Here is a 17,241-nt window from a genome sequence, read left to right on the forward strand (position 1 = left end):
GGTAAAATTTGTAATTTTTACTGTTGATAACCACGTGGCACCATTAACCCTTTAGATAGGCCTGTGCAAAAAAAAGCTTAGTTTCTGGCTTTTACATGGAGTTATATGGAGTATAATAGCATATTAAAGTGTGTGTGTGTGGGTGTGAGTTGGTGTGTGTGTGTGTGTGTGTGTGTGTGAGAGAGAGAGAGAGAGAGAGAGAGTGTGAGAACTCACCTTGTTGCATCTGAGAAAATCAATACATGCACCTCAGCTCTCACAACTACATGGAGTAAACAAAAACAAAGTGCCTTTTGATGGTGAGAAATGCAGAGTAATCAAAAACAAAGCAAGTGGATTTAAACACTTGCGTGCAAGCCTGCTGGTCATTTGATGGTGAGAAGAGCAGCAAGCAACATGAGAAAGGGCTTGACTTGTAGTGAAGTTTTAGAGATGATAATGCAGCCTGACCCCTCCAGCCAGCTGCAGGATGTATTGTCTTCTCCCTCTGACACCACAGACTCAGCAAAGTCAGATCCTGATTTGGATGTGGCACCCTCATCATCCTCTCTAGCTTCCACTGAAGGCGAGGAGGATTCGGAGGATCCTGGATCTGGGTGGATCTGGGTGGATCCACCAACGCGGAGACAACTCCCTTTCTTCAGTCTGCCAGAGGCATGACTCCAGGGCCGACGCGCTATGCCATCGCAAGGGTCCAGAACATGGATTCTGTGTTTAATCTGTTTTTCACAGAGGAGATGATTGACCTCATTGTCAGCAAAGCAGTGGTGACAGAGGGACCAAAAAAGAAGCCAGAGATAATCGCAGATTACAACCGCTGCAAGGGAGGTGTCGACAATCTAGACAAGGTATGTGCCATTACACATTTGTTACTACATGCATCCTATTCCTGTTAATTTTTACTTGAATTCATGTGCTTGTTAGAGATAAATTTAGGAGATACTGTTTGTGTTTTGACAATGTTTGCATGATTATTCTCATTGTCATGTGCAGCTTCAAAAATACTTATTATGAAATCTGTACTTATTCTTTTCTTGTTCTTTTATTTTTGTAGGTTGTCGGCACCTACATCTGCAGAAGGAGGACCAATCGGTGGCCACAGACGTTATTTTTTAATATGATGGACGTCTCGGAATATAATGCATATGTCATCTTCACAGCTGTGGATCCCTCCTGGAACCAGGCAAAGCAGTTTCGGAGAAGGCTTTTCCTAGATTTCCTAGAAATTGTTCATAAATCTGATGCAGATGCTGAGTAGATTTTTCCCTTTCTCATGTTGCTTGCTGCACTTCTCACCATCAAATGACCAGCAGGCTTGCATGCAAGTGTTTAAATCCACTTGCTTTGATTACTCTGCATTTCTCACCATCAAAAGGCACTTTGTTTTTGTTTACTCCATGTAGTTGTGAGAGCTGAGGTGCATGTTTTGATTTTCTCAGATGCAACAAGGTGAGTTCTCACACTCTCTCTCTCTCTCTCTCTCTCTCACACACACACACACACACACACACACACCAACTCACACCCACACACACACACTTTAATATGCTATTATACTCCATATAACTCCATGTAAAAGCCAGAAACTAAGCTTTTTTTTGCACAGGCCTATCTAAAGGGTTAATGGTGCCACGTGGTTATCAACAGTAAAAATGTAAAATTTTACCTCTTCCCAATAGGGAAAACCACAAACAATCAAAAATGCATGACTATATGGTGTCATGGCTTTGCAATCAAAAAATGTGGATATAATGGAAGTCAATGGGGCAAAAACAGCCATGAACAATAAATGAGGGAGAAAAAGTTAAAATCTGATGCTGCACAAAAACTAACAATGCATCAAAACCAATGTTGTTTCTAATCTTTGACATGTCCAAGACTGTGATAAAAGGTAAAAAAAAATCCAGTCCACAATCACATTTTATATTGAAAATACGTCATTTTGTATGTTTTTTTCCCCAAATCAGTGACATCATTTATGAATTTGGCAATTAAAGAGTTAAAATCCTGCATTTTTTTAAACATTTAGTAGTTTTGAACAGGACTGAGGTTGATTAATAGATTTATGCAAAAAAATTTGAAAAAAAATATTTATCTGATACATTTTTACAGCAGTTTAAAGTAGTGGCTGTTTTCAGCCACGAACATAACGAAAGGGTAGTGAATTTGCCCACAGTGTACTGTTGAGGTTTTGAAAATTTTCAAAGCATTTTCCTAAAATATGTGTGAAAATAAGATTTGTCACCAAAAATCAGTCCATTTGCTGAAACAAGGAGAACGTTATGGCCAAATTACGACTCAACAACACCCCCCAGTGGCTGAAAACATCCCGAACAGCACACAAGGGTTAATTTAGTCCAACATATTTACGTTACTGGTGTGGTTAGGAAGCTTTGCAAAAGATGAATATGAGATATGACATTTTTTTAAAATTGTGGATCAAATGAGCAGATGGAAGTTATCACAACTAAATAATGTGATTTTAATTGTGTTTTCTGTCCTTTTGTACCTAGAGTTTCACGACTTAAAGTTTATCACATTTTGACAGCGTAATTTTATTTAAAGGATTCAAATAAAATAATGTTTTCCAACTACCTCTTTCAAGTGGCACTGCATGCGTTTATGTTTACAGTCCATGTGTTATACAGATGTAAATATCTTATAAATTATGATTCATTAGAATGCATGTATCAGAAATATTCCAGAGGAAAATACAACACTAAAAATACAAATTATAATAAATAAATTAATTCAACACTTATGAATATATAGCTATTATATCCAATCTTGACCAAAAAAGACGCTGAGTGTAATGTAGAGCTCAAATCCCAGGGTGCAGTGTTTGCAGATTCATAATGCCACCGTGGGCTGAAAGTCTGCTGCTTTGGCCTGTTGCTTGTTGCAGCATGAGATTGTGTCAGATATAATGAAATTAAATCTTCTGCTGAGAATGACCACATTTCTTCTAATGAACACAAGACACATGCCACAGGAAAACCGTGATGGCACTGGACTGTACTGAGTCTTGATGATTTGCATGTCACCACTGTCCCACAGGTCTTTGAAAAAGAAATTAAATATTGAATATATATTTGATTTTGTTATGCTGCTTGAGCAGACTTTTATTGCTTATACTCATCTAATATGCACATACAAGAAGAAAATGTTGTAAAATGACTTTACCTAATGGTGCAATATGTAACAATTTTCATGTAATTTTCACCTTTTATTTTGCCAATGTGTGAACGGCTTGTAATGCAACTTAAAAATTAGCCCTTCCTGGACATCCTAGGTTGCCTATTAAAGCCTGTAGAGTATTTTCATGCAAATGGAGTGGGTCACTTTTGCCGGCAAAGTCCAAAGAATGTGACGTTTATGCACGCTCCCGAAAGCCTTGTTCAACAGCGACAACAAATTGCAACACTAGGTAACGTTATCTTAGAGATGAAATCCAGCAAACGTCTGGCTCCCAGAATAACACCGACACCTAAACAAACTCCGAGTAAGCCAAAAACCCCCAAAAAATAAAAAAATTATCCACTGAATCCCATCTGGCTAAGCCGGAAAGTGATCGTGGTCGAGCGAAAACGTATCGGTTACCTAACGTAACCTCGGTTCTCTCTAGATGAGGGAACGAGTATTGCGTAAGCTAGCTTACGCTACGGAAAGATTCATCTTTTCTGAGATATTGAAGCCAAAAAATTATCCTTAATTTTTGTATCCATTGTCAACGCAGCGTGGCAGCTGCAGACCTTGAGCGGGCTAGCTAGCAAGCTCATAGGTTGCTCTGCGGCAACTGCTGCAGCCTATAGACGAGCTTGGGCGAACTCGCATCCAATGAGAGGCGTCCGCGCGCTCAATGCATCAAAGCCCGCCAAAATGGGCGTGACTACAGTGCATATAAGCGTAGTTCGTAGGCTGGAACCCTGGTTTTCATTGACTGAAGCGAAAAGTCGCTCGTGGCGCGAGCACGGCCGGCTACGCAATACTCGTTCCCTCATCTAGAGAGAACCGAGGTTACGTTAGGTAACCGATACGTTCTCTTACGAGAGGTTCTCTCGTATTGTGTAAGCTAGCTTACACTACGGGAACCCATTGTCAACGCCGTCGCGCCAAGCATCCACTGTATGAGCCCCAGGGAATTAAGGGGGACCCGGGGAGCCCTTATGAGTGGGGAAATAATATTTGGCCGGCAAGAATGCGGGTCATTGATTGTGTAATACATAAGCACATAGTGGGAAGGGAACGACAGAGCGGCGGTGCCGGTCTGTGTGGAATGTGTCCCATCAGTGCAGCTCACCAGGGGAGCTGTAGCGTATTAAACCGCTAGTAGTTTTGCCTGCAGAGCGGGCACTTCCATATTGTAAAATCTGACAAAGGTGGAGGGGAAGTCCATCCCGCTGCCACACATATGTCGTGAATGGAAATCCCGCTGGACCATGCCCACGAGGATGCCATGCCTCTAGTGGAGTGAGCCCTAATGCCCAACGGGCATGGCAGGTCTTTTGACGCGTATGCAGCAGCAATAGCGTCCACTATCCATCTAGATAGTGTCTGTTTCGAGGCGGCGAGACCTTTGGTGCGCCCTACTGAACGAAACGAAAAGCTGCTCAGAGCGTCTGAAAGCAGCGGAGCGCGCAGTATACAATCTCAGTGCTCTGACCGGGCAAAGGAGATTGGCGTCGCGTTCAGCTATCGGTGCTGGCAGCGCCGATAGGGAAATGACCTGTGCTCTGAAAGGAGTACCGATCACCTTGGGAACATAGCCGTGTCTAGGCTTTAAAATGACCTTGGAGTCACTTGGTCCAAACTCAAGACACGCAGCTGACAGACAGCGCGTGAAGGTCTCCCACACGTTTGACTGATGACAGGGCAGTCAGAAAAACGGTTTTGAGTGAAAGGTATTTCAAATCCACGGATTGAAGTGGTTCGAAAGGGGGCTTTCATAGTTTCGAGAACTATAGAAAGATTCCAGATAGGAACCGATGGGGAGCGCGGGGTTCATCCTTGTAGCTCCCTGAGGATGCGGATGACCAGCTCGTTTTACCCCATGACTGGCCGTGCAGGGTTCAGCGAACGCCGCAACGGCCGCCACATACACTTTGAGCGTGGATGGGGATCTGCCCTTATCCAGCAGCTCTTGTAGAAATACTGAGCAGCGACGACACCCCACATGTCCGCGGGTCCAGGTCTCTGTCGGTGCACCATTTTGAGAACACAGACCATTTTGACGCATAGAGTCTTCTCGTGGAAGGGGCTCTAGCGTGTATGATGGTGTTTATTACTCCTTATGGCAGAGCGACGGGTAGTCGTTGATCACCCACGCATGCAGCCCAGCGCTCTGGGTGGGGATGCCAGATTGTGCCGCGAGCTTGAGAGAGGAGATCTGCTCTCACTGGGATGGGCCACGGCGCTGTCAGTGACAGCTGCGTAAGCTCCGGGAACCATGTCTGATTCTCCCAACGCGGGGCTATGAGGAGCACCGAGTGACGCGTTTCCCTGATCCTCTGCATTACCTGTGGCAATAGCGAGGCGGGAGGGAAGGCGTAAAGCGGGCGTCTGGGCCAGTCCTGGGCCAGCGGCGTCCTCGCTTCGAGAAAAATATAGGGCAGTGAGAGTTGTCTTTGGGCGCTAAAGAGGTCTATCTCTGCTCTGCCGAATAGGTGCCATAACGTCTGGACTGTTTGAGCGTGCAGGGACCATTCCCTGGGGAATATTGTCTCTGGACAGTCTGTCGGGCCGTCGTTCAGGTGGCCTGGCACGTCGCGTCGCCCTCAGCGGCGCAGGTGGCACTGGGACCAACTCAGTATGCGTTTCGTCAGATGGAAGAGGTTCCTGGATCTGACACCGCCCTGACGGTTTAGGTAGGATACCACAGATCTGTTGTCCGAACGGACCAGGACGTGGTGACCCTGAATGACCGGGAGAAAGCGCCGCGCGCGTACTCGACCGCTATCATTTCCAGACAATTTATGTGAAGGAGCTTTTCCTGAACTGACCATAGGCGAAACGGAGAGCCCTCGCAGACGCGCCCCAACCCGTGTTGGACGCGTCTGTCGAGATGACCTTTCGGCGAGATACAGCTCCCATTGTCACTCCCGCTGATACCATTCGGCCACTGTCCAGGGCTGCAGAGCTGATATACAGGTCTGAGTCACCTTGATGGGCTGGCGGCCTGTGGCCCAAGCCCGGCGAGACGCGCGGTGTTTAGCCAATGCTGAAGCGAGCGATGTGCAGTAAACCCAGCTGAAGTACTGCTGCGGCTGAGGCCATGTAACCTAGCACTCTCTGGAATTTCTTCAGAGGCGTGAGGCTGTTCATCTGAAAAGATGCGGCTAGTCAGCTGAACACGGCGTCGGCGCTGTGTAGATAAGCGAGCCGTCATTGCCACGGAGTCTAGTTCTATTCCCAGGAAGGAAATGGTCTGACTGGGCTGTAGTGAGCTCTTGGTCCAATTGACTGCAAGACCCAAACTGTTCAGATGGCTGAGGAGAACTGCTCTGTGAGACAGAAGCTCCATATGTGACTGAGCCATAATCAGCCAGTCGTCCAAATAGTTCAGAATTCGCAAACCCTGACTCCGCAGGGAGTGCGAGCGCCACATCCATGCACTTCGTGAAAGTACGAGGTGCTAAGGACAGGCCGAGCGGAAGGACGGTGTATTGATAAACCTGGCCGTCGGCGAATCTCAAGAATGGCCTGTGACGGGATTTATCTGAATCTGAAAGTATGCATCTTTCAGATCGAGAGAAATAAACCAGTCCCCTGGCGCACATGCGCGAGGAGTTTCCTGATTGTAAGCATTTTGAACGGTCTTTTTGCAAGCACCTTGTTCAAAACCCTGAGATCTAATATGGGTCTGAGGCCGCCGTCTTTCTTGGGAACAAGAAAATAACGGCTGTAAAGCCCGACTCAGCTCAGAGAGGGTGGCACTTTTCTATGGCCCTTTTGCTCAGAAGGCTTGCTATTTCTGAGCGAAGCATGCACGCTGCTTCCGTGTTCACAGTGGTTTCGAGTCGCAGCTCTGAAGCGAGGAGGCGGCGATCGAACTGTAGCAAATAGCCCTGTTGTATTGTGCTTAACACCCACTTGGATATCCCTGGAATAGCTTCCCACGCTTTGAAGCGTAACGCTAGAGGGTGAATGGCCAATTCGCTCTGATTGCCGCACACAGAGCGCTGAACAAAATGTGTGGCGCGTTTAGTGTGTTCATGCATGATTGCTCGCAGACAGCATGAACAGGCTGTTTTGTGAGTGACTTCCGATTGGAATGAATGGGGAAAGAGTCACATCTGTTACGTGATGCGCAAGCATAGTCATGGGCACGGGACTTACACACAGAGGAATGTTTGCTGGCCGTGTAACAGAGCGGGCAGAGAATGGGCGCGCGACGCATTTGTGAGCGCCTTCATTGATTCTGACGCTTCGAGCGGTTCAGTAACCGCTTTATGTGAGCGTGCTCTGGTGGGGACACGAGACATGCAGTGCTTGTGTGCAGAAGTGAACACTGGATTGTGGGCACATTTTCTACACATAGGGCTGGTCGGTGTGACAGAGCGGGCAGAGAATGGGCGCCGCACGCATTTGTGGGCGCCTTCATTGACTCTGGCGCTCGAGCGGTTCAGTAACCGCTTTATGAGAGCGTGCTCTGATAGGGGCGCGGGATGTGTTATGCTTGTGTGTAGGGGCGAACACTGGGTTGTGGGCACTTTTTCTACACATAAGACATGTTTGCTCTTTACAAGATTTATTTGGGTCGCCGTGAAAACGGCGTTTGAGTGCAGAGCAAGCGGGCAGTGTCACCGGCTTGTTGGCTGCTAAATTCACCACTGTAGTAGCCTGAGAGAAGGGGACTGACAGGGGCAAAGTTTTGACGGTGGTCCGCCGCGGCGGGACTGAGCCGTCGTTTGTTCAACAAAGTTAGGAAGACTTTGGTTGCTCTGGTTTCAGCGTTACCTTAAATCGAGGCCCGCGGGGGGGCGGCGGTCTGCGGCGGCTGTCTGAACGCGATCGAGGGCGGCCGCCCTGTCGACGCTGAGAAGTCTGAGTTTGTTGAACTGGGCGCTGTGAAGAGGCTCGTGCAGGAGGCTGGTCACGTGAGCGGCCTGCAGAGGAGCTAGCGCGACACGGCAGGAAGAGGTTCATGGCTTGGGTGGCTTTCTGGACTTCTGAGAAGCGGTCAACAATGCCACTCACCGCGGAGCCGAAGAGACCGGTCGGAGAGAGCGGTGCGTTGAGGAACGTGGAGCGCTCTGCTTCTCCCATGTCGGCTAGTGTTAGCCATAAGTGTCTCGGTCACAGTCAGCGATGCCATGCACTTCCCTAGAGCTTGGGCTGCAGCTTTGTCTGTCGCGCTTCGTAGATCAGTAACAGCCTCTGGGTGCCTGCCTTTCTCATCCCACTCCCGAAGAAGGTCTGCTTGTAGGATCTGTAAAACGGCCATTGAGTGCAGCGCAGATGCGGCTTGGCCGGCGGCGGAATAGGCGCGGCCAACATAGGCGGAAGTCGCTCTGCAGGCCTTAGACGGGAGCACAGGCTTGGAACGCCATCTCGCGGAGGGCGGACAAAGGTGTGCTGCTACCGAGTCCTCGACCAGGGAATGGATGAGTAGCCTCTCTCAGTGGCGCCGTCCACCGATGCGAGAGAGGTGGAGGCGTGGGAACGGGTCCTGGCTGAAAAAGGAGCATTCCACGACTTTGCAAGCTCTGTATGTAATTCCGGCAGGAAGGGGCGGCCCGGGCGCGGGTGTAGAGCGGCGATGGCTTTGAAGAAAGCAGCCGTCGAGTCTGTTGGGTGCCTGCTCAGGGGCGGTGACCACTCGAGCCCGAGGCGGTCGACGGCCTGTGTGAGGAGGCGTGTTAACTCCCCTCGACTCGGCGCGGTCCTGCTGGATTCCTGGGCGAGGAGGAGGCTTGGGAGCCTGACCACTCCTCGCTGTCCGAAGCCATGATGGAACAGCGGCCCTTATCCTCCGCCTCGTCATCCGAGATGGCAGCAGTGTGGCCGCTCGGCGGCAACTGCGGCGTCCGGGGCGGGGAGGGTGAAGCGATGCTCGAGGGAGAGGCTCGGCGAGGCAGTCGCTTCAACCACAGTTTCCGGCAGCCTTTGTGAGCGGCGCTTCTTCCTGCGCGGCTGAAGGTAAGGCGGCGTGGCGGTTTCTGCTTTGAGCGCTTCGAGTCGAGCCCGCAGGGTCGACATCGGTAGCTCCTCACAGAAAGTGCCCCAGTCCCAGGCAGAGAGCGCAGATGATGTGGCGGTCTCCTGTGCTGAGAAGGGCGCGACATGAGGCGCAAGTGGAGCGAGGCATCTTGAAAAAGACGCTCGTACTCTTTTGTGAATAGTTCGTGAGAACTAGCTTGCTTTAAAAGGATACGTCGTCGGATGGCGTAGCTCGCAGGATGGCTGAAGGTGGCTGAGACGGCCGGCTTCTTCTAGCGCTGTCCACGCTTGCTTGATGCCCCTCGAACGACGACGCGGCTTCCAGGTCAGCGATGCGAAGAGCTCCGCTGAAGAGATGAAAATCGGGGTTCCAGCCTACGAACTACGCTTATATGCACTCTAGTCACGGCCATTTTGGCGGGCTTTGATGCAGTGAGCGCGCGGACGCCTCTCATTGGATGCGAGTTCGCCCAAGCTCGTCTATAGGCTGCAGCAGTTGCCGCAGAGCAACCTATGAGCTCGCTAGCTAGCCCGCTCAAGGTCTGCAGCTGCCACACTGCGTTGACAATGGATACAAAAATTAAGGATAATTTTTTGGCTTCAATATCTCAGAAAAGATGAATCTTTCGTAGCGTAAGCTAGCTTACGCAATACGAGAGAACCTCTAAGAGAACTAGAGTGAACATCAGCTTAGCATTTGATTCCTGCAGGAAAATTCTTCGTTCGGTTTTGGGGATCAAAACAGACCCTGAATTGGTGTTCTTCTTATTGGACAGGTAAGCTTACATGACTGCAAAACATATGAAAAATAGTGCCATAAGGATTGATCTGTTTAATTTTAGCTAACTTGATCTTGCCTGCACAGTAACTGTCATAAACAATGTTAATCTGTAATTATTCAGCAAGGTAAACTGCAATAACACATTAAATGAATGCTTGACAATGGTCAAGATGATGCAAAAAGCTCCATTCATTAGTGTAACGTAACTTGGTTATACAGAAAATATATACGATCTATTATTATAAAACAACTGCGCATCGATATATAAAAATGACAGTTGTGATGGAATCACATCAATACTGAATTGTGTCAACATATTTATAATGTACAGTCTGTTTTAGAAACGGCTACTGTCATCATCCACCAAATTTAGCTAACAGATATTGATAAAGCTGGCTAGCTAGCTAATGGCGACATAGGCTATTGTGTAAATGCAGTCAATGTATCATGCAAAGAAAAGTGATTACTTTAAACCACAGTCTTGCATAGTTAGACCTATAATCACACTTTGTTTTAGCCCTGTTCCAGCACTGGAGAGTCAAATATAATATGCAGTCTCAAAGTTTGTAGTTAATCAATCATAACTCTGTCAGTTTAATTATGCTAACTCATCTGTCAGCATGATGCAGATCTACCAACTTGGAGAAATACACAGCATCAGTGATCAGCTACATCAGCAAGTGCATTGATGATGTCACTTTCTCCAAGACCATCACCACACGCTCCAAACAGAAGCCATGGATGACTGTGGAGGTGTGTGCCCTGCTGAGGACCCAAGACTCTGAGAGCAGAGCAGGCGACAAGGTGGCCCTAAGAACAGCGAGGGCCAAACACGCCCAGATAATCAACAGTCACTTCAAGGACAGCGGCGACACGCGGCGCATGTGGCAGGGCATCCAGGCCATCAACAACTGCAGGACAACATCAGTTGCCTGTTACAAAGATGCCTCTTTTCAAGATGCGCTGAGCAAATTCTACACTCGGTTTGAGGCACAGAACAATGTGGTGGCAAGGAAGACCACCCCTCCTCCCAACGACTAAGTGCTCTGTCTTACCACGGCCAATGTGAGGAAAACTCTACATAGAGTCAACCCACGGAAGGCTGCTGGACCAGACAACATTCTTGGCAGAGTGTTCTTACCAACATCTTCAACATCTCTCTGAGCAGCGCCGTCGTTCCAACGTGCTTCAAGGCCACCACCATCGTCCCCATGCCAAAGAAGTCTTCAGTATCCTGCCTCAATGACTACCGTCCCGTTGCACATCATCATGACGTGCTTCGAGTGGCTCATCATGGGGCACATTAAGACCCAGCTGCCCCCACTAGACCGACTACAGTTCGCGTATCATCCCTACCATTCAACAGACGACACCACCTTCCATCTGGCCCTCACCCACCTAGATTGAAGGACTCATACGTTCGAATGCTGTTCATAGACTTCAGCTCAGCATTCAACACAATCATTCCTCAGTACCTAATAGGAAAGCTGAACCTTCTGGGCCTGGACACCTCCCTCTGCAACTGAATCCTGGACTTCCTGACTGGGAGACCTCAGTCAGTCCGGATCAGGAGCTGCATCTCCACCACCACCACACTGAGCACTGGGGCCCCCCAGGGCTGTGTGCTCAGTCCACTGCTGTTCACTCTGTTGACTCACCACTGTGCAGCAAAGCACAGCTCAAAACACATCATCAAGTTTGCCGATGACACGACTGTGGTGTGTCTCATCAGCAAGAACAACGAGTCAGCATACAGAGAGGAGGTGCAGCGGCTAACGGACTGGTGTAGAGCCAACAACATGTCTCTGAATGTGGACAAAACAAAAGAGATGGTTGTTGACTTTAAGAGAGCACAGAGTGACCACTCTCCGCTGAACATCAATGGCTCCTCTGTGTAGATCGTCAAGAGTACCAAATTCCAAACATTTTATTATATTAATGATTGAATTTGATATTTTCAAGATGCCAAAGAGTATTAGCAGTATCTGAACATGGTTATGAAACCATTATGAACTGAAATATCAGTGGTAACATAATGACACGTGAAACATCCCCAGCTTCAAACGCAAATCCCACTGCACAATTCCCCAGGTGTCGCCGTGATGGCAGAGCATATTCTGTTACAGGACCCAAAAGAACCATGTACCATCTGTGTCAGCCATCCCTGTACACTCTCTTTCTCTCTCTCTCTCTCTCTCTCTCTATCTCTCTATTTCTCTCTCTCTGACTCTCTTCCTCTCTATAACTCTCACTCTCTAAATTATTTTTATTGACAGGCAAATTAATGCCTTGAAGCCTGAAATATCTGCCACCCAGGGGGATAGTCCCTAAAACTATTTAACTGAGATGGAAATGCCAAGAGGGGAATGTCGTAATCATCGCGATCATTCCCAACAATTTTGGTGGCACATGCAAATTCGAGACTGTTTGAAATGCAAGTTCCACCAGGGTGCCGTAACAGCGCTGGACTTCACTGCAAGAATCCAGAACGATTTGTGATGGCAAAGGAAAATGGTTGAATTTATGCAACACCAAACAGCTTGCATCAAAATCGATGCATAGATTTGTTCTGACAACAGTGATGACTCATTAGTCATGTATAAACATTGACACATATATAAACATATAACTGATACAACAGCTTTTGTGAGCTTTCAATTTCACATTCAATATCGTAATGATCCTTATCCTTACAAAAAGAGAAAGCAGAGAGTGTGAATATATCTCACATATCTCCGATGGTAATGACCCAAGATATAATCTCATTCCAATAAAATAATATAATGAACACTAGACAATTTATCTTACATTGTAAAGATTTGCCTGTGCTAAGAGCATAGGAGCTTCAACTCTCTTCTAATAGATGTTCGTTACCCTTTTGTAAGGGGTGTTCGCACTGGCAATCTGATGATTTGCAGCAACAAAGTGACCGTAACTTACTTATCATTTTCACTGGGCCTACGTTATGAATCATGAGCAGAGCAAACTTTTGTGTAAATCATTAATAAAAACTAATGATGTAAACTGTTACATTGTTGTATGTGAAATTATTTTTACTTACATTTTCACATTAGTGTTCATAAAACCATGTAAATTGTTGAAATTGGTTAAGTACATTATTGCATTATCTTTTGAAAATAAATTATGCAAATTGATGCATTGAAACCTTTGAAAACATTTTACGTAAATTGTCAAGTTATGAAACATACATTGTCAAATTGTGACATAAATTGTTTTGTTACTATTTGCGACAATTTTAAGATTATTTTACTAACAGTTTAAACAGAAAAAAAACATCAGTTCTTCTGATGATTATCTTGTGCAATTCAAGTTTTTACATCGATTCTATTGGACCCCCTCTAAATTGTATAACAACCACATAGAAATGCCCTAGCACACCAGCCAGAACACCATAGTAACACATTAACAATCACTCATAACACTTTAACAACCACATTGTAATCATCTTCATATTCTTCTTATTATTATTATTAGGCTATTATTATGAAAAGGCATATACAAGGGATATTTTATTAATAGAAACTATAAATGTGAGAGTAACATTTCATTTAGTTTTGACATAATTCCAGTTTAAGTTCCTTACACACATGGTTCTGTACGAATACAGAGACAGATACAAATAATTTTGTCATATGAACAGATACAAATAGAGATAATTGCTTCACTGCACACCCCTAACCTTAACTATCATGTAGCAATGCCCTAACAACCTCCCAGAACACCTTCGCTGGCAAATACTGTAGTAACGCATTAACAACCACTCAAAGCACCTTAACAACTGCCTCAAAATGCCATTGCAACCACTCAGAACATCCCAGCAACCAACTAAAACACCCCATAGCAGCATGTTAATAATCACACAAACGTTAACAACCACCTTGCAATGCCCTAGTAACCAACCATAACACCTCAGTAACCACTTAGAAACGAATTAGCAACCACTCAGAGCACCTTAGCAACCACATAGCAATGTCTTAACAACCATTCAGAACACACTATCAACCACATACTGTAGCTAACATGTTAACAACCACTCAAAGCACCTTAACATCTGCCTAGAAATGCCCTTGCTACCACCTAGAGCTCTCCATCAACCACCTAGAACACCCTAGAAAACCACATAGAAACACGTCATCAACCACTCAAAACACCTTAACAACCACCTAGAAATGCCCTAGCAACCACCCAGAACACCCTAGCAACCACTCAGAATACCCAAGCAACCACCTAGAACACTCCATAGCAGCCCCATAGCAACATGTTAACAATCACTCAGAACAACTTATCAACCACACAGAAATGCCCTAACAACCACCCAGAAAACCCTAGCAACCACCAAGCAATGAACCAGAACACCCCAGAAAACAAATAGAACACCCTAGCAACCACCTAGCAACGAACCAGAGCACCCCAGAAATCAAATAGAACACCCTAGCAACCTCACTGCAATGATTTATCAATAATTAAAGAACACTTGGAACACATTAAGAACCAAATAGTTATGCTTTAACAACCAAACAACCTTAGCAACATCCTTGCAAGGCTCTAGTATCCACCCAGAACATCCCAGCAACCACCTAGGACACCCTAGCAACCGCATAGAAATGTATTGGCAAACACTCAGAGCACCTTAACAGAACACCATAGCAACCTCATGGCAACGCATTAACAACCACTCAGAGTACCTTATCAACCATATATCAATGCCATGGAAACCACCCAGAATGTCCTGGCATCATGATGGCAAGCACTAGACACATTTTCTTTAGATTTCTTCAAATTAACCTTGAAGTGTTTAAAAATATTTTAAGCATTATGACAATAATTGTGTTTACTCAAAAGGTACAAAGATTTACTTGCTTTCATGGAAGCACACAAGAACCTCTTTGGAGAAGAAAAGAAAGAAAGAAATTATCAATGTTTTACTCAAATTGTTATGCTACTGCTGTCATTTATTAAATAAAAAAATCTTCATTAAATGACGAAAGAATGCAAAGTAGAAGCATTTTCTCTAGTGGTCTACAATTTTTGGACACCACTGTATTTTAATCCATATATTACTTATTATTTTCTTCTGAAATACTGTAACTTTACTGTAAAAAGTGTTCCTGTCTAGCCTTCTGACAAGAATCGATGAATCCTTCCAAAATGTTACGTGTGAAAACAGAAAGAACTGTCAAATGAAAAGCTATCTTTCATCTCTCTGCCTTTTCAGGTCCAGCCGCTAAGAAGAAATACGTGAGCTACAATGACCTTGTGATCTGAGGACCTCCATCAGACGAGGAAGTTGATCGATGACAGTTCTTGGTTTCTCTCGGATCTTTGGCACAAAGCAAAGCAGAACAAATGCTTTTTTGTGTCCCACCGTTTCATTTCCTCTTTTGTCTGAGGGCCCGGACAGAGATTGGGCCCCAAGCTAAACCACCGGCAGAGGATATCAGTTGGTTTTCAACACCTTTAACACCTGGAAATATGAAGAAAAAAAAAAAAAAAAAAGAAAAACCACCCATAAAAAACTGAAACTGAAAATGAAATCAAAAAAGAAAAAGAACAGTAACATGGATGATAAAACTGGAGAAAATACATTTTAGTTGTTTTATTATTATTATTATTTTTTTGGAGGGAGAAATCTTAACTGATGATAGGGCAAAACGTTGGCACAACACGACTGATTTTCCGTCAGTCACTGAATAAGGCTTGGCGTTACAGACCTTTGATAAGGCTTCTTCTTTCTTTTTCTTTTAAATGATCTGTCACAGATTTCAGATTGTCCCGATGATGGAATGACATGGCTTCAGAATGCCGGCCCATGGCGGCTCCTCGACTTTACATGTACATCCAAACTGCAAGTTTTTGGTATCACCATGCAAATTTGTGTGATTCTCTCAGCATTTCTGTTACCTTTGACATTTTTCTTGTTTTTTTTTTTTCTTTGTTTTCCTTTTAAATGTCCTTTCTTTATTCTTGCCTTTTTGAATGCACATTGTGTTAAAGCCATATTCTTCTCTCTGAGAACTCATTCCTGGAATACTCTTTGTTGTCCAACCTTTATTTTGAGGGAATTCTCAACCTTTTGATAATAAATGTGACGGTATGCCTCATTTTTATACATCTTCACCATGTTTGTAAGGGTTTGTAGACCATCGACTGTGTTCTTAGTGATTTCGAGAGATGTTGCATTGGTTTTTCAGTATCTAAACCCCAGTGACTGATGGTGTTTCAGAAATCTTTTTTAAAGAAAGTGTTCACGTAGCAGTTGTCAATGCATGCTTGATATGTTTGATGTTGAAGTAAAAGAATATTTCACCGCAATTCTCTCACGCTGGCCTGTTTACAGATAATTTTTTAACTTTTATTGATTTATCTTTTTCTTAAGTAGTATCTCATTAATTTCAAAGATATTCACTCACTCAAGGTAGAATATGGCTTTAATTTGTCTTGGAATTTTTAACTGCCCCGGATCTTATGGAGAAATTGTGCAAAAGATATGAATATATATTTAAAAATATATATATAAGAAAAAAAAAAAAGCATGTATGTTTTATACTGTTTGTACTAAGTATATTCATGTTGCCCTTGCTGCTTATGTGCTGATATTGTGGAAGACTTTTATGTTTGGCCACTCATGCAACTATACTGTGGTGTTGTCCAAGAATGTACCAACATTAAATAAAACCATTTGGTTATTTTTTATTACTTTTATTATCATCATTCTAATTAGTCTTGGCTTAAATTTCAAACAAACATTTCACAAAGGCAGCAAAATTCATTTCAAGTATATATATATATATATATATATATTAGGGCTGTCGATTTAACGAGTTAATTCAGTGAGATTAATTATATAAAAAATAAGGAATATTTCTTCCATCTGAGCAATTCAAGCTTGTAGTACCACCTGTTTTCTCCAGGGGGCAGTAAGCGAATCTTCAGCTGATTGGGCAACGCACTCTTACAGAGAATAAACTACACTGACAGCAGACTAAACAAGATGAGAACATGTTCTTGCATTCAATCACAGCTTGATGGAGTGCAAATACGAACGCAGGGATCTCAAGACGTGTTTTTCTAAGCATCAAACTATGTTCAACTTGACACAGCGAGCTAAAAACGGTATGTTTATGATGCAACGCAAACGAGACACTCCAAAAGCGTCTGACGCAGGTGTACATTGACGTGTCCTTAGACAAGCCCTTATCATAAATTTAGCTCGGGCTGATTGAAATAGATTGTTGTGAACTGTAGGCCAACGATATGCAGATTAAATAAGTTCAATAATA

At 44.7% G+C, this 17,241-nt stretch overlaps 1 protein-coding gene across 1 annotated transcript in view; it reads left to right on the forward strand.

Moving 5' to 3' along the window:
- LOC127641177 (metabotropic glutamate receptor 7-like) overlaps positions 1 to 16,657 on the forward strand; it is a 258,371-nt gene extending 241,714 nt beyond the window's left edge. Inside the window, exon 10 of the mRNA XM_052123989.1 lies at positions 15,177 to 16,657. Coding sequence (XP_051979949.1) covers positions 15,177 to 15,226 — 50 coding nt within the window. The 3' untranslated portion in view covers positions 15,227 to 16,657. The remainder of the gene's footprint in view (positions 1 to 15,176) is intronic.
- The last annotated feature ends 584 nt before the right edge of the window (positions 16,658 to 17,241 follow it).

The sequence above is a fragment of the Xyrauchen texanus genome, chromosome 50 (assembly GCF_025860055.1).
Source record: "Xyrauchen texanus isolate HMW12.3.18 chromosome 50, RBS_HiC_50CHRs, whole genome shotgun sequence".
In the NCBI taxonomy this organism is placed as follows: Eukaryota; Metazoa; Chordata; class Actinopteri; order Cypriniformes; family Catostomidae; genus Xyrauchen; species Xyrauchen texanus.